A 17,745-nucleotide genomic window follows, 5' to 3' on the forward strand; every position below is an offset into this window, starting at 1 on the left:
AGCCAACAGCTTCAACAGCCAACAAGTCAGTCTCAGGTGAGTCAGATTCCCTGGTTGAGATTTGCTTTAGAACTTTCCCAGCTTTATGACTAGCCCAGCAAAGGACTGAAGGTACTACATGTGAAAAATCTGATGTTTTTGCTGCAATTCACAGAGGTTTAGCAGCTTGCTCCTCCCAGGCCCACCCCCACCCCACAATCACCTCGTTATGATCAGCCTGTCCAAGTTAATCCTCTGCTGCTTGGCGATCCAGGCCGTGCGGTACAGCTTCTCAGCCGTCTTCAACACGTCGGCGTTGAGCCGCTGGATGAGCTGCTTCTCGGCGCTGACGTAGAGCCGCTCCTGCTTGAGGTGATGGGCCAGCGTGTGGATGTCCAGCTTCACCATCTTGGGCAGCACACCTCACACCCCTCTCACTGCCAGCAGGAAAGGAAAAGAAACAGGTCAGTTCCAGCAGTTAGGGAACAAGCTCTGTCACCCCAATGCAGTCACAAGCAGGTCACAGACTCACACCTGGCAGCAAACGCTGCTGTGCCCGTCCATGTCAACATACTGTTAAGTTCTCTCAAATCCACAGCCCACCACTGAGTCACCCTTTCTTAATGCAAAGCCTCCTAATTACCAGTTTCTTTAACATCAGGGACGTTCACACAGCAGCAAAGGGTATTTTCAACTCACACTCAGGAACCAAAACATGAACACAGTACAGTGTTACAAAACTGCACCACACCTTCAATGCACAAGGAAAGAAACTGGCCACTACCAGGAGAGATGTGGCCCTTGCAACACATTAGGTGCCACAAGCACAGGGAGATGGAGTCCCATCCTGACTCACTGTCTGGCAAAATGCTGTCAGCTGTTGCTGCTGCCCTAAAGCACACCCACCCGGTACTGCCCAGGTACTCTGGTCTGCTAAAACAAATGCCCTCTCTCACCTCTACATAAGAAGCACCAAGCTCCCAGCACTGGTCTTCTCTGCTGAAAAACTTTCAATAACAACAGTATTACTAACTTAAAAAAGGCAACAGTGTGTGCCCTCAGCTGGGGCAGGAGCTGGAAGCCAGTCTGGAGACCTTGCTCAACAGTGAGTTCATTCAGAAAAAATTCCTCAAATATTTCAATTCAGAAGAATATTTCTTTGGGCCACAATCCAAAAAAGTGTTGTTTTAAAGACAGAAAAACTGAAACAATCGTAAGCTTTCACAGCACATCAGGGACAAAAACCTACACAAACTGCTGTCATGTCTCAATGTAACATCAGCTCTAACTTTGTGATTAAAACACAAATTAGTTACCAGTCAGTCGTTAGACAAACACAGTACTACACTATTCAAAACAAGTTCAAGAAGCTAATCTACCTAAAAATTAACTCTATGGAGGAAGACAAACACCAATTGCATTACTGCTGACAAGGGAAGGGGTAGAATCATGCAGATCTAATTATGGGATTAACTGCTTTATTCTCCTCCTCCCCTAGAATGGCCACACTTGCTGATTTGGGAAGAAAAAGAGTTTGATCCAGTTAAAATCTGCAACAGCTCTCTCTCAGATATATTGGCCATGGACCTATGTCAGAGCCATCAAAGGGTCTGGTGACGAACCCTCAGAGCCACACTACAGTTAAACGGAAAAGTGACTTCCCACAGTACCCCGTGAGGAGCCTTGCTCCACAAAACCATCCAGCCTGTGCTTGAGTACAGGTGCTGTACCATGCACTGCCCTAGTGCTCTCCTGTCTGAGTGTTTCTAACACCTGTGGTTCGTTGCTCAGCATAGCAGGAGATGGTCCTGTCTGAAGAAGACAGATTAGCTCCCTGATTAGGCACAGGTTACACTCTTGTTGGGGTTCGGTGTGAGGAGAAAGCCCGAAAGCCCAATAACCCAGGGCACTGACAACCAGCCACTGCTCCTGGCATGGATAATTAATTTCTCACATCTATACTTTGAACCTCACAACCAAAACCCTGACAGAGACAAAAAGAGATGCTGTCACAAGTCTTTATGCATAAAAAAGTTAGTCTCCTTACATATGCTGGCTTAAAGTCCATTCCCAGCAGACACAAAACTGTGTATAAGAAACTTCAAAAAAATCCCAAAACTCAAAAAAACACCCAAAAAAACTAAACATCCAAATGAAAAATCAATTCAGCAGCAGCTGTGATCAGTGGTTACAGCTCATGCACCCAGAGATGAGAGTGCACAAGGAACCTGACGGACACACTCATTCAGTTTTAACTTGGACAATCTCAGATAAAAGATTAGAAGAAGAAACATTGACACTGCTGCCAAAGTTCTTTGGGAACCAACTTATGGCAACAAATTTATTTTTAGTCCCAGAATTTAAGGGCTTGCAAAGAACCCACCAGTATTAAACTTGAGAGTGCCTGTGAACACAGCAGCAACTCGCTCCGAGGCTGTGAGCTATTGACACTAGCCAGGAAAAAGATGTTGCTCCCAGAGACACAGACACAAGACCTGCAGAACTACCTTCTGTGTCTCAGGCACGTCCCGCTGCGTGGCTGCTCCCACGAGCTGATCTCAGCTTACCAAACCTGTACACTTTTAGTAGCCCTTTTCCATTTTAAAGTGTCCATCCACAGGCTCCACTTTTCTGGCCAGAAAGTTAGTCCAAAGTGGTTCTTCTGCTGGCAAGTAAGCTCTGGGAAGAGACAGAGCAGTCACACGGAGTACCCCTACCAACAGGCTGCTGCCTGCCTACGCCTCTGCCTTGCCAAATTGCAAAACTAGTTTCTATTTTTGTGTCACTCGTTAGAGAAACATTTAACAGCAGAGAAGCTGATTAAGGAGCTTCTAAGGTGTCTCATATACTTAGAAGTGATTCCTCTCAGCGTTTCACTCAGTGGGTTTTTGTTTGGTTTTCGGTTTGTGTTTCTTTTTTTACTAGAGAAGATATTTTCAGCTCCAGGGATGGGCCAAGAAACAGCTTTCAGCCTCTGGGAAAAGACCGTTCTTTCCTCCCCTGGCCCTTGGGTGGGAGCAAACTCCAAAGGTCCCATCAGCAAAGAGACAAAGGTGGCCTGGAAACAGCAAACCTTTTCTGGTGGGTTATGATTATCAAAACGGCAGCTAAATCGTTGGTAACCTTTTCTGGAGCCACAGACAACAATAAATAAGCAAATAAACAGAAGGCAAATAGACTCCCAGCTTGCCCAGAGTCCCAGTTCACACGCAGGGTTATAACCCACCTGTCCAGCAAACGACAGAAGCAACAGAACAGTAGGAAAGGTCAGACTACTGCAAAACAATACTGTATCATTTGTGATGCCACCTGAAAAAAGAAAAGACAGTATGGGCCTCCCACACACTCATAAAGTGAAATTACAAACAATTTGGGCATCTCCTCATGAGAGCACATCCCAGCCAGTAACAGAGACACCGCAGCACCGAGTGGCTGTGGGCAGCTGCACACTGCTGTGCACTCACGTTCTGGGGGAAGCAAGTGCCACCCTGAACTTCAGTCCCACAGACTGCCATTACCTGTATCTGCACTTCTAAATATACTGATCCCATGACTACTCAATAATATCCTACCAACTGGCTACTACCCAAGAGTCTCTCTTATCTGTCTCTGTTGCAGAGCACCACCAGTAACGAAAGGAAGAGGAGAACAGATCTGGAACCGAACTGCAGCACGTAGGTACTTTGTCAAGAACTATGAAAATCCACAGGAAATCAGCTGCATGACAGCAGTTTTTACCCTGTGTACAAGAAAAAGGGATCAGCAGCTTCCCCATCTTAATAATGCTCCGTAAAAATTAATTTGATTTCAATTTGATTGAAATGCACCTCGCTGAAGAGACAACAGGTATCAGGAGCTTTCACTTCATTTTGGTATGGAAACATTGCAATTTCTTGTCAGCTATTTCAAGACTACTTAGTGACCTACTAAAGGCTGTGACACAGCAAGAGAAGCTTAGCACAACAATTCAAACGATTTCACATCATGATGCTCCACCACATCAACAACAAAGACTGCATGACCTGACAGCAGCCCGGGTGTTTTGCGATCAGTGCCAGGGGAGTTTGTTCAGAACCAGGGCAATTGGATCAACGCAGGACACAGATCACTTCCTACAGGTAAAAGTCCTGGAAAATACTACCTTTAATCTATAGCTACTGAACTCCACACCTGACAAAGTACATGGCTTTGTACTGAGGCATACAGGAAAAAGGAAGATCTCTACTCAATATTTCTGCAATCCAGCTGACAGAAAAGAGATTAAGTAGCAAATACTGTCAGTACACCAGATTCTTCCTCCAGTGTTTCTTGCTCATGGTTATTTGCTCCTTCTGAGTCTTGCTAAGCAAGACCCAACTTCCAAAGCAAGTCTGGGCAGATCTAAGACAGGCAGGGCAGGGCAGGGCAAGGCAAGACTGAAATCACACTGTCTTACTGAAAAATTATTCCTAACCTAAGAAAGCTTGAATGGCTTCCATGCTAATTCACCCCAGATGAAGAACTTCTTTCTTTGTTAATATTTATAGTAATAAATAACAAGTCTTATTTCTTTATATAAGCTAACAGCCCATCTCCCAAGGTTGATGTGAACCAGCCCGCTTTTCAGGGGGATATTTCAGAGTGACCTGGGACGTACCCACTGAACTCTCACGTTACAGTACCCACCACCTCAAAACACACATACAATGGACAAAATGCTACAGCTGAACTGCCTGATCAATATTGGTAAGAAGTCATACCTTGAGCTTGTCTGTGCACAGTGCGAGCTCTGCAGCTAGCATGGCACATACCGTCTATCCAGATTCACATGCCAGGAGCACTTCATCTCCCACACTCCTCAACAAAACTTGCCAGTAATGCACAGGGTCAGCCGGCTACTCAATTATCCATTACAGTACCATCATGTTGCATAAAACCAACAAAACCACTTAACCATGCTAAAGTCTACTCCAGTTCCTTGTGATACCAGAAAGAGGAGCTCCCTGTACGTCCATAAGGAGTCACACTAACAAACTTAGTCAGCACTTGAAGCCGCTCAAAGCGACAAAACCAACCTGTTCCCAGAACCTTCCTCTCAAGAGCAGCTCCCTTCCTCATGGGAAACAGCCCACCCATGTCCATCGGGAAGGACACCTGACAAACCTCACACCAAATACCCCGTGTGGATTACCTTAACCGTTTTGGGGTCATCCAGGGCAGCAGCAGCTTAGACGTCTCCTAAAACCACCATACTGCCGCTTTTACAGAAGGACGGTGTATTTCAGGTTTCACGTCCTGTTTGTGCCATTCCCCCCTCCCTCATCCTCAAATTGCAGCTTCCACTCGCGAGTCAACTGCATCACCTACAAGAATAGCATTCTACCTATCGGTAAGTGTAGTGTCACATGCCCGGTTCGAGAGCTCAATCGCAACAGCTCCCTTCATTCAGAGCACGGTGACTTTGCAAGAAAAAACACAGACACTCGTACGATCAACTTCTTCAGCGCTAAGAGCCGATACGTAACAAAAAAGGGAAGTTGCGATACACATCAAGTTACAAGTTTTAAACGTGCAGAACACAAAAGCCGTAAAGGAGAGAGCACAGCGAGTTCGCGCCCCGCCGCCTCGCGGGGGCCGGCCGCCCGGTCCCACGGCACCGCAGGCACACCGGGCCACAGCCGGCAACTGCTTCAGTTTTTCGCGTACCTCCGCAAACCTCAGGAACTGCTGGTTCCCAGACACTAACGCGGCAGGTCGGGCGGGCTCCGGCCGGAGGCGGCTGGCAGAGGAAAAAGGCACTGGAGGAAACCTCAGGGCCAATTTCGGCCGGTGCCCCCCGCGCCGCGCTGCTCCCCGGGGCACCAGCCTCCCCTCCTGCAGCCCCAGCACCTGCGGCCCCGCACACGGCTCCGGACCGAACCTCTGTCCCCGCAGTTAAAACACCCATAAACACAGCCCAGGCTACCTACCGACCGACCCTGAAAAACCGACGGGTTCTGCCAGGCCCGGCGCCGGCGGGAGGGCTATGGGGCCGGCCCGGCCTCGCCTTCCTCCCCCTCCCTGGCCCTCCTCTTCCTCCTCACCAGCAACTCAACGGGGGAAGGGGCGGGGGAAAGCCGAGCGGTGCCGCGCAGGGAAGCGGGGAGGAGGAGGAAGGAGGGGGGTGGGTACGAGCTCACCCCTACCCGGCCAGCGCCCCGGCTCCCGCAGCGGCCCCGAGCCAGGCGCGGCGCGGCACTGCGCAGGCGGCGGGCGGTAACGGCGGCCGCGCTCCTGGGACCTGTAGTCCTTTAGCCGGGGCTCTGTAGTCCGTTGGCGGCGGTTATGAAGCCCCTTTAGCCGGGGCCGGGCGGAGCGCGGGCTGACGGCGGAGCTCCGCTCCGCCCGGCCCCGGCCCGTGCCCTGACCCTGCAGTCGCAGGTTTTTTGCCTTAAAACGTGTTTCTAAACAGCCAGCAGAGAGGGGACGGGCATCTGAAGGACTCGCAGAGGTGGCGGAGGTGCAGCCGGGCCTGTCACCTCCATAACGCCGGGGGAACCCGGGCGCACGCACCGCTCCTCGGGACCCATCCCACCGAGCCGAGGGGCTGATGTCACACTCTGTGCCAGTTACATCTGTGCAAGGACACGCTGACTCAGTGGCGAGAGCTCGCAGCTCGCAACGTGCCAAGTGGCTTCCCTGGGAGCCCCCCCAGCTCTGCGGGCACAGCACAGGCCCCGGGGTGGGGGGGGGGCAGGGGAAAAAGGGAGCAACCCGCGTCCCCTCAGGGCCGGTGCCCCCGTTACCGCCTGCTCCTGGCGCTCCCGCGGGCCGGGGAGGCAGCGGGGGCGCTGCCTGACTGCAGCGGGCACACGGCGGGGCCGGGCCGCGGGGCTCAGCCCCGTCCCAGGCGGGCGCGGGCCGCCCGGGGCCCGTTACCATGGAAACTTCCAGAACGGCCCCCGGCCCGGGCCGCGCCATGGCGGCCGCCCCCAGCCAATGGGCTCCCTCCGCTTGGCTCACGCTTCTCCGCTGATAGGTCCGCGACGCCGCCGGTGCGAGCCAATGGGGCGGCAGGAAGGGGGCGCGCCAGGCTTGTCACGGGCACCGCCGGCTTCCCGCCAATCACGGAAGGACAGCTTAGTAGCGGCCAACCAATGGCGAGGCTCCAGCGAGGGCGCTGCAGCCAATGGCGAGGCTCCACGAAGGAGTACCGGAAGGTATATAAGGGCGGGCGGCGCGGCCTGGCCGCTGAGCGGCGGCCGTTAGCGCGGAGCGGGGTGCGTGTGCTGGTGAGTGCGGCGGGGCCGGGCCCGGGGCCTGCGCCGGGGGACGGCGGCGGGGGGCGGGCGGGCGGGCAGCGGCGTACGTGGCGCCTTCGTTTAGTAACCGGCGGCTTCTCGTCAGGGCGGCGCGGGCGAGCGGTTGGTCACGATGAGGCGGCTGCTGTGGGCGCTGCTGCTGCTGAGCTCCGCGCGGGCGGAGGACGAGGAGAAGAAGGAGGACGTGGGCACGGTGGTGGGCATCGACCTGGGCACCACCTACTCCTGGTGCGTGAGGAAGCGGGGCCGCGGGGGGAGGGGAAGCGGGCCCGTGGGGAATGCCGGGCCTCGGGGCGCGGAAGGCGGGGATGGAGCGGGCTGCGGGGCCGGGGAAGGGAGGAGCAGAATGGGGGGAGGGGTTCGTGCAGGCCCCGGCGCCTCCTGAAGGCCCTGCTCCCCCCTCCCAGCGTTGGCGTGTTCAAGAATGGCCGCGTGGAAATCATCGCCAACGACCAGGGGAACCGCATCACGCCGTCCTACGTGGCGTTCACGCCCGAGGGGGAGCGCCTGATCGGGGATGCTGCCAAGAACCAGCTTACATCCAACCCCGAGAACACTGTGTTCGATGCCAAGCGGCTCATCGGCCGCACCTGGAACGACCCATCTGTGCAGCAGGACATCAAGTACCTACCCTTCAAGGTGGGCCCTGAACGGGGGGGTAGATGGTGACAGGGAGACTTACAATAGATGATCAGAAAGGGCCACCGAGTCACGGTGCCCCTTGAGCAAGTCTGCAGTTCCCCAGCCCTCCTGAGAGGGGTGAGGGGCAGCGCTGTGGCTGGGGGGCAAAGACAACAACTCCTTGGATTAGTGTCTAAGATACATCTTGTTATGTAGAGGCTTTGCTTAATCTGTAGAGGGAAGGAAACACTTGCACAAGTGGGAATGTTGCTGTGACCTGTTGAATGAGACAGTATACGTGGTTCTGTGCAGGTGGTTGAGAAGAAAGCCAAGCCCCATATTCAAGTTGATGTTGGAGGTGGACAGACAAAAACATTTGCTCCTGAAGAAATTTCTGCTATGGTCCTGACAAAGATGAAGGAGACTGCAGAGGCTTACTTGGGGAAGAAGGTAAGTCATGAGCACTCCTAGGAAGAGCTGAGATGGGTGGGCTGAGTCTGTGAACCAGCCTTGCAGCCAATCCTAAACTCTGCTGGGTGCTGCTGGCCCTTGGGCAGCCCAGCTGGGTGGGCTCAGCTGATGGGTGGCTCATCCCTGGTCTTTCAAGAACAATGGGCTGCTTGTTCCCAGCATTCTCTGGGGATTTACAAGCTGAGTACTTTTCTCTCAATTCTCTAACACAACTGCACCACTCCCTGCCTGCTCAGGTGACCCACGCCGTGGTGACAGTGCCAGCCTACTTCAACGACGCCCAGCGCCAGGCCACCAAGGATGCGGGCACCATCGCGGGGCTGAACGTGATGCGGATCATCAACGAGCCGTGAGTAGCCCGACCCCTCCTGCCCCAGGGATCTGCTGGGGCCACAGGTTTCTGATCAGGCTGTTGCTCTACAGAACAGCTGCTGCCATTGCCTACGGACTGGACAAGAGAGAGGGCGAAAAGAACATCCTGGTGTTCGACTTGGGTGGGGGAACTTTTGATGTCTCTCTCCTCACAATTGACAACGGAGTCTTTGAAGTAGTGGCAACCAATGGTGACACTCACCTGGGTGGAGAAGACTTTGACCAACGTGTGATGGAACACTTCATCAAGCTCTACAAGAAGAAAACTGGAAAAGATGTCAGGAAGGACAACAGAGCTGTGCAGAAGTTAAGACGGGAAGTGGAGAAAGCAAAGAGAGCCTTGTCATCCCAGCACCAGGCTAGAATTGAAATAGAATCCTTCTTTGAAGGAGAGGATTTCTCAGAGACACTTACTCGAGCCAAGTTTGAGGAGCTGAACATGGTAAGTTTGGGAAGGTAAAGTTACATCTCCTCAGCTCTAGCTGAGCCCTGTGCATGTGCAGTATTTCATGCTGTCACACTGCTCCGTGGGGTATAAATAACTCCCTGCTTGCACTGAAGAGTAGAGCAGGCAGCTGCTTCTCACCAGGGTGGCTGGGGCTGTGTGTGGTGATGACAGCTGAGGCCTCACCAGGGCTGGGCATGTGGGACTGTTGCTGTTCCTCCTACAGCAGTTGTACCCCAAGGCTGTGTAATTCAGAGTCTGGGCATGGGGGATCCAGCCTCAGTCCTGGGTGTGTTGTGTCTCCACAGGACCTGTTCCGTTCCACTATGAAGCCTGTTCAGAAAGTTCTGGAAGATTCTGACCTAAAGAAGTCTGACATTGATGAGATTGTCCTTGTTGGTGGCTCCACTCGCATCCCCAAAATCCAGCAGCTGGTGAAAGAGTTCTTCAATGGGAAGGAGCCTTCTCGGGGCATCAACCCAGACGAGGCCGTGGCGTACGGCGCTGCCGTCCAGGCTGGAGTTCTCTCTGGGGACCAGGATACAGGTAAAAGCCCCCTGTGCCCCTAGGAGTGCTGGCTCTGAACAGGGGGGTTCAGTTACTGACACAGCAGCACAACTTCTGCTGCAGGCTGTAAGGAGTTCTGTGCTTCTGAGGCCTCAGGATCCTGTTTGCTGTGATGGGGTGTTGAAGTCTCATCAGTCTTGTCCCTGCTCTGTTACAGGTGACTTGGTGTTGCTTGATGTCTGCCCTCTGACCCTCGGCATAGAGACTGTTGGAGGTGTAATGACTAAACTGATCCCAAGAAACACTGTTGTTCCCACAAAGAAGTCTCAGATCTTTTCCACAGCTTCTGACAACCAGCCAACTGTGACCATCAAGGTGTACGAAGGTGAGTGTCCCCTGTGGTGGCTGTGTGACAGCTGGAACCTGCCTGTAGGACTTGCTACTGTCTTGCCACAAAGGCTGTAGGTATTTCTGGGTGGGCATCTCCTGGAGAAGAGCTGGGTGACAGTGCCAGCTTCCCCAAGCTGCTCTGAGGCTGCTTGATCTGCACCCAAAGTGCTCACCAAGACTCTTTGCTGATGTGTCTTTTCCTGCTCTTCTTTAGAAGAGCCCCTCAGTAAAGGGGGGATGGGTGGGTGTGTCTGCAGAGCTTGGAATTGCAGCCTCACCTTTCAAAAGCACATAGCTTGTGGTTCCACAAAGAGCAGCTGGGAGCAACTTGTACCTCATTGTGTGTCTCAGGTGAACGGCCCCTGACCAAGGACAACCATCTGCTGGGAACGTTCGATCTGACGGGGATCCCTCCGGCCCCTCGCGGCGTCCCGCAGATCGAAGTCACCTTCGAGATCGATGTGAACGGCATCCTGCGGGTCACGGCCGAGGACAAAGGCACCGGCAACAAGAACAAGATCACCATCACCAACGACCAGAACCGCCTGACGCCCGAGGAGATCGAGAGGATGGTCAACGACGCCGAGAAGTTCGCGGAGGAAGACAAGAAGCTGAAGGAGCGCATCGATGCCCGGAACGAGCTGGAGAGCTACGCCTACTCCCTGAAGAACCAGATTGGGGACAAGGAGAAGCTCGGGGGGAAGCTGTCTTCTGATGACAAAGAAACCATCGAGAAAGCAGTAGAGGAGAAGATTGAGTGGCTCGAGAGCCACCAAGACGCAGACATTGAAGACTTCAAAGCGAAAAAGAAGGAGCTGGAGGAAGTGGTTCAGCCCATCGTCAGCAAGCTCTACGGCAGCGCAGGCCCTCCCCCGGGCGAGGAGGAGGCCGCAGAGAAGGACGAGTTGTAGATACTGGTGGCTCTGAATGTGCTGTGTGTGTATATATTGGACTCAGGAACACTTGTTTAAAATATTGAACTCTGAATTTGGAATGTAACTCTGAATCTTCACTCGAGAGTGGAGCTGGAACCGCTAGCCCAAAGTGGCTGTATCCTGCTTTTCATTAGCAGTTGCTCGGTGTCTGGGGAGGGCAGTGGGGGGGGTGTAAATGCAGAGGGGGGTTAGAAGCAGTGGCAGTGTTCTATTTAACAACTCGTCATGTGGATTTGGTGTAGAACTTTTCTACCTGAAGTGACCACAATAAATTTGTTATTTACACTGGACTTGGCTCTAGCTTGTGGTTTTGTTGCTGGGTACCAGGGTGGGGGTTACACCTGAGCGTGGGGGTGTCTGAAGGCACCAACCCTGCCCTGAGCTGGTCTGGGGTCCTTTGGTAGGGAGAGCAGGGAAGGAGGAGATGGAGGTGTGAAAGCTGCAGTGGTGCTGAGCTGCTCCTGGAGAGGCAGCTTCTCAGCTGTCACAGGGCCCTGTGCATCTGAGGGGAACTTAACTGCAAAGCATGTGAGCAACTGGGTCAACCAACTCTCCTGCAGCATTAAAGCTGTTTGTAGGAGCTTTATTAGAGTCTCCCATGAGACAACAGATGAGATTCATGGACTGAAAAGGAGCCTGAACCTCATACATTGTATTTTTTAAAGAGCCTCCTTAGAACTCAGTGTTTGTATCCCCTCTGGAACTGGGTAAGAAAGGGAACAGAGCACAGAAGGAGCTGAGGTGGTGCCTGCTGCCCTGTCTTCACAGCACTCAGCAGTTCCTCCTGTCCCTGCTCTAGGGCAGAGGTTCTGCTTTTCCTTCACTCCTCTGTGATGCAGTGACAGATGAAACTTGGATCATCCCCCAGCACATCTTTGTTTCCAGGTAACACTGTGACCTTGCAGACAAAAGTGTCTGTAGCCAAAAGTCTACAGGAACATTTGTTGTGTGGCAGCTGTACCAGCGGCTTTGGCAGGGGAAAGCTGTCCCAGCACACCCCAGACCTCCACAGAGGCTGGTGTGCAGCAGTAGCACAGGTAAAGCCGTGCTGAATGTCACCCCCTGCCTCAGACACAGCACCCAGGGCTGCAGCAGCTCCTGACACCCCGGGGAGGGCAAGAACTGAGTTTATTGGAAGGAATGACTTTAATCTGACAGGATTACAAAACCATCAGCAAAGGCTACTCAAGCAGAGTGACCAGGCAGTCCGCGTACATCTCCCCCTGCATGTTCATCCCCCCAAACACCAGCAGCAGGTGCACAACAGCAGCGTCAGAGCCCTGCTCGGGGCTGTTCTGGAGGGGAGCAGCTTGGTCCCCCCCTGCCCTGGCTTCACTCATGCTGGGGGCAGCTGCTGCCTCCTGGCTCTCACCCACGTGCCAGGGGATGACACACATGGCCTGGTCCAGTCTCCCAGCGGGCAGTGGGCAATCAAACTGCAGGAGTGTCCACTGCTGCTGCTCTGCAGTGCAAAGACAGACACTCATGGCTTTAAATGCAGGTGCATAGGCCTAAAAAGCACCCTGGGACAGTGACCTCACTAACTAGACAGGCTCCAACATCACAGAGCGTTTGGCCTTGTGCTCGTGTAACTCCAGGGCACTGACACTGACCAGCGGGGGGAAGCCCCAGCAAGGGGGGGTTAATCTGTGTTCCAATAGAGCAGCATTTACCCTTCAGAGCTGAGAGAAGCCTCCCTACCTGTGTGATACTTGTACGTAGTGTCTAGTGTCCCCTCCAGGCCTATTCCCCCAAAGATGTACACGTGGTCCCTGAAGACAGCTGAGGAGTGGGATGCCCGAGCTCCTGGCACATCACCGGTGGCTGACACCTTCACCCACCTCATGTCATCTGTGGGAGGAACACAACAGCTCTGTGCTTCAGCACTACAACCCCACAGCTTTGGTTCTTTCACACACACAAACCCCAAGTCAAAGCCAGCCCAGAGCAGATCCTGCCCTGCCCTGCCCCAGCCCACACTCACTGGTGTCCAGGCAGAACAGGTCACTGTAAAACGTGTCACCAGCTAAACCTCCATGGACAAAGAGCTTGGTGCCAACTGCAGCCACGACATGCCCATGCCGGGGAGAGGGGGGATCACCACGAGTGGCTGGCTGGGACCAGCTCAAGGTGCCTGCAAATGGGACACAGGTGTGTTAGGAAGAAACTCTGGGAGCTGTCCAAAGAAGTGAGCCCAGAGCCCTGCTGAGAGCCACTGCCACACAGCACCAGGCAGACAGAGCACTGACAGAGCTCTGGAGGCCGTCTGGGATGGATTCCAACTGGAAAGCAAATGCCTTGTGGGGCCCAGGGGCCGTAGGAACAATGGGCACAGCTCTGACAGAGCACACAGCACAGGCCATGGGAAAGGAGCTCACTGTTGGGCAGTGTGACAAGCCCCTGCTTTTCCCATGGCACTCCCCAGGGCTTTACAGTCCCCTAGTGACCACATAAACAGAGGTGCTGGTCAGCAGCCAGGACATCCAACCCCATTGAAACTTGGAGCCAAAGCAGGGGCCCAACAGCCCTTCTCCAACCGCAGGTGAAGCGCAGACATCCCGTGCAGCTGCTGGCTGTGAGGCCTCTTCGAGCCCCCAGAGGTACCTGTGTCAAACACGTGAAGCCGCTGGTCCCTCACGGGCTCTGCTCCTTTCTCTCCCCCTCCAAACACGTACAGACGGGCTCCGATGGCCGCGGTGGAGGTGTGGAACGTCCTGGGCAGCGGCGGCTCCCCGCTCACCACGGGACTCTCCCAGCTCCCTGTTTCTGGTTAAGACACTTCATCAAAGCCCTCGGCACGGTGACAGGGAAGGTGCCGCCCTCCCCGCTGCGGAACGGCCGCCACCGGGGAGCGGGGCAAGGGGCCGAGCCCGCCACCCGGGCGGCCTCCCGGGGCACTCACCCGGGTCCAGCACCTGCACGCAGCTCCGGTTCCCTGCCGGGTCGGCGCCGCCGAACACCCAGAGGCGCGGGGGAGCGGCGGCGGCCAGGAAGGTCGCGTGCTCGTAGCGCGGCCGCAGCCCGGTCCAGCCCGCCGGGGCCCAGCGGAGCGCGCCTGCGGGGCCGGGAGCGCGGTCGGCGGCGGCTCCGGGCCCCGTGCAACTCCCCTCGACCTGCCCACCCCCGCCGCCACCCTCACCCAGCTCCACGAAGTGCGCGTCCGCGAAGGCGCCGGCGGGGTCGGCGCCGCCCAGGAGGAGGACGCGGCCGGGGCCAGGGCCGGGGCCGGGTGGCAGGAACAGGCAGCCGTGTCCCACGCGGCCGCGGGGCCGGTCCCCGCGCGGCGACAGGCGGTACCTGCGGCAGTGAGAGGCGGCCTCAGCCGCGCCGTGCCGCGCCGCGCCCCGCGGACATCCCCCCACCTCACCAGCGGCGCGGCTGCGGGCGGCGCCCGGGCGGCAGCGGGGCCACGGCGGGCCGGGCCGGGCCGGGCGCGGGCGGCGGCGGCGGCGCCATGGCGGGACGGGCCCGCGCGGGGGCGGCGCCGCCGGAAGTGGCTGCCGGAAGCGGCCCCGCGCTTCCGCCGACGTCGGCGGCGCGCGCCGCTCCCCGGAAGCGCCGGGCTCCGCTTCCGGCCCCGAGCCGCCGTCCAAGATGGCGCCGCTGGACCTGGACAAGTACGTGGAGATCGCGCGGCTCTGCAAGTACTTGCCCGAGAACGACCTCAAGGTGCGGCCGCGGCGGGCGGGGGGCGGCGGGGAGGGCCGGGCCGGGCCGGCGCCGGGGCTCACCCGCTCCTCTCCCGCAGCGCCTCTGCGACTACGTGTGCGACCTGCTGCTGGAGGAGTCCAACGTGCAGCCCGTGTCCACGCCCGTCACGGTCTGCGGGGACATCCACGGGCAGGTAACGCGGCGCGGCGCGGCCCCGGGGCCCGCCCGCGCCCGCGGCCCTCACGCCGCCGCTTCTCTCCGCAGTTCTATGACCTGTGCGAGCTGTTCCGGACTGGCGGCCAGGTCCCCGACACCAACTACATCTTCATGGTGCGTGCGCCGCCGCCAGCCGGGGCCCGTTAAACGCGCCGCAGCCGGGCCGAGGCTCGGGCCGGACCGGGGGGAAGGGAAGGGCCGCGGGAAGGGAGCCTCGGCTGCGCCTGAGCGCCGGGGCCGTGCCGAGCTGAGCCCCCGCGGGGGTCCCTGCGGGGTCCCTCCGGCGCCAGGCTCCTCGCACTGCCGTGCACTGGGGATGGAAGTGCCGCTCTGCCTTCTGTTCTTGGGCTGTTTCCCCACGCACCCGTGTTTCTGGCTTGCAGGGGGACTTTGTAGACAGAGGTTATTACAGTCTCGAGACTTTCACTTACCTGCTGGCACTGAAAGCGAAGTGGCCGGACCGCATCACGCTGCTGCGAGGCAACCACGAGAGCAGGCAGATAACACAGGTGTACGGCTTTTACGGTGAGTCTGTCTGCAGAGGGACCCAGGAGGGGGCTGAAGGTGTGACACCGAGCGTGGGATCCTTCCCTGGGGGAGCCCTGCCCGGTGCAGCAGGCTCAGGTCCCTGGGCATTGCTGTGTGCTGATGCGCTCACTGCAGCAGGAGTGTGTCAGTCCAGGTCCTGCTGCTCCTTGCCTTCAGCATCTGGAGTTCTGGTTTGGTTTTTGGTGCCACAGTCAGTTTTAGAGGCAGAGCATGTGTTTGTTTGTACCAGATGTGCTTTGGATGGTGCCTGTACCCTGCTGTCTTTTGGGTGACGTGTCCGTGGGTGGCTGGGAAAGTGCTGCCCTGGCAGCTTGCACGGAGCCCTGCAGCCCCCTCTGTGTGGCAGGGACCAGCCCCTGAACCCTGCCCCATGCCCAGCACCGCTGTGTGAGCTCTGCCACGAGGGGCTTGGCTGGGCCTGTGCGGCGAGCCAGGGCTGCCCCTGGGGCCCTGCACCTCCCCACAGGCCTTTCCTCACGCCCCAGCGCTGCTGTGTGTGCCTCTGCTCTCCCCGTCCCAGCGCCTCCCGAGCTGGTAACAGCCAAGCGTGTCTCTCCCTCTGACAGACGAGTGCCAAACCAAATACGGGAACGCTAACGCCTGGAGATACTGCACCAAAGTGTTCGACATGCTCACCATAGCAGCCGTGAGTGAGCCGCAGGCGCGCCGCTGCCGTGGCGCAGGGCCCTGGCGCCTGCAGGGCCGCCCGGCGCGCTCTGCGCTGAGCGTCACCCCGTGTGTCCCTGCAGCTCATAGACGAGCAGATCCTGTGTGTGCACGGCGGCCTCTCCCCTGACATCAAGACGCTGGATCAGATCCGAACCATCGAGCGCAACCAGGAGATTCCCCACAAAGGCGCCTTCTGTGACCTGGTGTGGTCTGACCCCGAGGACGTGGACACGTGGGCCATCAGCCCACGGGGCGCGGGCTGGCTCTTCGGGGCCAAGGTGACCAACGAGGTAACGACGCAGCGGGTGTGGGGCGAGTGCCCGGGGCAGGGGCTGAGGGAGGAGCTCTCCTTGCCAGGCCCTGCCAGCAGGTCACGCTGCTGGAGAAGGGCCCCTCGAGCCAGCTGCAAAAAGATGAGTTCAGGAGCACCAGCGCGGTGATTCTGACCCTGGCTTTGGAGAGGGGGATGCAGTGAGACTAACCCTGGCTCGCTGGGGCTTGTAGAGAATGTTGTCTCGGGATTTAGCAGAAAAATAACAGTGTCGTGTTTCTGAGCAATTCCTGACTCAGGAGCTGTCGCTTGGGGCAGCAGCGAGCGGCCCCGGGGCTGACACAGCCCGGCCTGTCCCAGCCCCTGCACACAGCCCAGGCCTGGGCACTTCCTCACCCCCAGCGTCCCAAAACCCACACAGGATGAAAAATGCCTCTTTTTGCTCCTCAGGGGGGCTGTGTGTGTGTGTGTATGTGTGTGTGTGTGTGTGCCGGGGCTGTCTCGGGGGCTGCAGCTGCCGGCAGGAAAGCGACCTCCCCTCTTCCCTTGGCAGTTCGTTCACATCAACAACCTGAAGCTGATCTGCAGGGCACACCAGCTGGTGCACGAGGGCTACAAGTTCATGTTTGACGAGAAGCTGGTGACGGTGTGGTCAGCTCCCAACTACTGCTACCGCTGCGGGAACATCGCGTCCATCATGGTGTTCAAGGACGTGAACACGCGGGAGCCGAAGCTGTTCCGGGCCGTGCCCGACTCAGAGCGCGTCATCCCGCCCCGCACCACCACGCCGTACTTCCTCTGAGCCCCAGCCTGCCCTCGCCCTGTACAATACACTTTTTACCGAGCACTTTGCTGCTGAAACGCTGCCTCTTGCCTTTCTCAGTGTTTAAGTTATGTCTGTACGTGTGCCGGTGCCTGCGCTGGGCCCCGTGCCGCCGCGGCTCGGCTGCCGCGTTCCCTTCTCCCCGCCACACGCAGCAGCCCCGGGCCCGGCCCCCATTCAGCTTTTCCGTTTGTGTGTTTTTGTTAAGTTTTAACCAATTTCAGCAGCAAAGTCCCGCCCGCGCGGCGCTGGGGCCGTGCCCGTGCCTGTGCCTGCGGCGCCGGGGCAGAAGGGCTGTTCCCCTCCCGCTTCGGGTCCCGTTCCTCGGTCAAACCCCCCCGGCCCGAGACGCGGAATTTGTACATTAAAGGAATTGTTCTGATTTTCCAGAGCCCGTGTTGTTTGTGCTGAACCCGAACGCGCCGCGCCCGCCCCCGCGCCTCAGAGCCGATCCGCACCGACCCGCCCCGCACCGCCCCCCGCGCCCCAGCACCGCCCCGCACCGCCCCCCGCGCCCCAGACCCGCCCCCCGCGCCTCAGACCCGCCCCGCGCCCCAGCACCGCCC

At 57.3% G+C, this 17,745-nt stretch overlaps 4 protein-coding genes across 12 annotated transcripts in view; 2 read left to right on the forward strand and 2 right to left on the reverse strand.

Moving 5' to 3' along the window:
- Positions 1 to 6,195, reverse strand: part of GAPVD1 (GTPase activating protein and VPS9 domains 1) — a 30,046-nt gene extending 23,851 nt beyond the window's left edge. For 6 of the 9 annotated variants that reach the window (XR_009820036.1, XM_062011284.1, XM_062011285.1 and 3 more), the window contains exons 1-2: positions 5,928 to 6,137; positions 203 to 416 (exon numbers count right to left, since the gene is read on the reverse strand). Coding sequence is in view for 8 of the 9 variants with exons in the window: in XM_062011284.1 (XP_061867268.1) it covers positions 203 to 387 (185 nt within the window). In the remaining variant the exon portion in view is untranslated. Of the gene's footprint in view, positions 1 to 202; positions 417 to 3,205; positions 3,289 to 5,927 lie in introns of all 9 variants that reach the window. The other 3 variants (XM_062011281.1, XM_062011282.1, XM_062011283.1) reach the window with 3 other exon arrangements.
- Positions 6,196 to 7,159: 964 nt separating this feature from the next.
- Positions 7,160 to 11,290, forward strand: HSPA5 (heat shock protein family A (Hsp70) member 5). The gene is made up of 9 exons (XM_062011462.1): positions 7,160 to 7,229; positions 7,345 to 7,487; positions 7,667 to 7,898; positions 8,193 to 8,330; positions 8,588 to 8,700; positions 8,775 to 9,165; positions 9,477 to 9,714; positions 9,893 to 10,060; positions 10,417 to 11,290. Exons 2-9 carry the CDS (start codon positions 7,372 to 7,374, stop codon positions 10,974 to 10,976), a joined length of 1,956 nt encoding a protein of 651 aa, XP_061867446.1. The 5' UTR covers positions 7,160 to 7,229; positions 7,345 to 7,371; the 3' UTR covers positions 10,977 to 11,290.
- An 806-nt stretch (positions 11,291 to 12,096) lies between these two features.
- RABEPK (Rab9 effector protein with kelch motifs) lies at positions 12,097 to 14,401 on the reverse strand (the record flags this gene model as incomplete). The annotated part of the gene is made up of 6 exons (XM_062011956.1): positions 12,097 to 12,462; positions 12,702 to 12,851; positions 12,985 to 13,134; positions 13,605 to 13,766; positions 13,903 to 14,055; positions 14,140 to 14,401. Coding segments are annotated over 6 exons (1,158 nt in total), but the record flags the coding sequence as incomplete, so codon positions are not given.
- A 166-nt stretch (positions 14,402 to 14,567) lies between these two features.
- PPP6C (protein phosphatase 6 catalytic subunit) lies at positions 14,568 to 17,570 on the forward strand. Its single transcript, XM_062011772.1, has 7 exons — positions 14,568 to 14,669; positions 14,749 to 14,844; positions 14,916 to 14,981; positions 15,251 to 15,392; positions 15,983 to 16,062; positions 16,166 to 16,375; positions 16,910 to 17,570. Exons 1-7 carry the CDS (start codon positions 14,595 to 14,597, stop codon positions 17,156 to 17,158), a joined length of 918 nt encoding a protein of 305 aa, XP_061867756.1. The 5' UTR covers positions 14,568 to 14,594; the 3' UTR covers positions 17,159 to 17,570.
- The last annotated feature ends 175 nt before the right edge of the window (positions 17,571 to 17,745 follow it).

Source organism: Colius striatus, chromosome 19 (assembly GCF_028858725.1).
Source record: "Colius striatus isolate bColStr4 chromosome 19, bColStr4.1.hap1, whole genome shotgun sequence".
NCBI classification, from domain to species: Eukaryota; Metazoa; Chordata; class Aves; order Coliiformes; family Coliidae; genus Colius; species Colius striatus.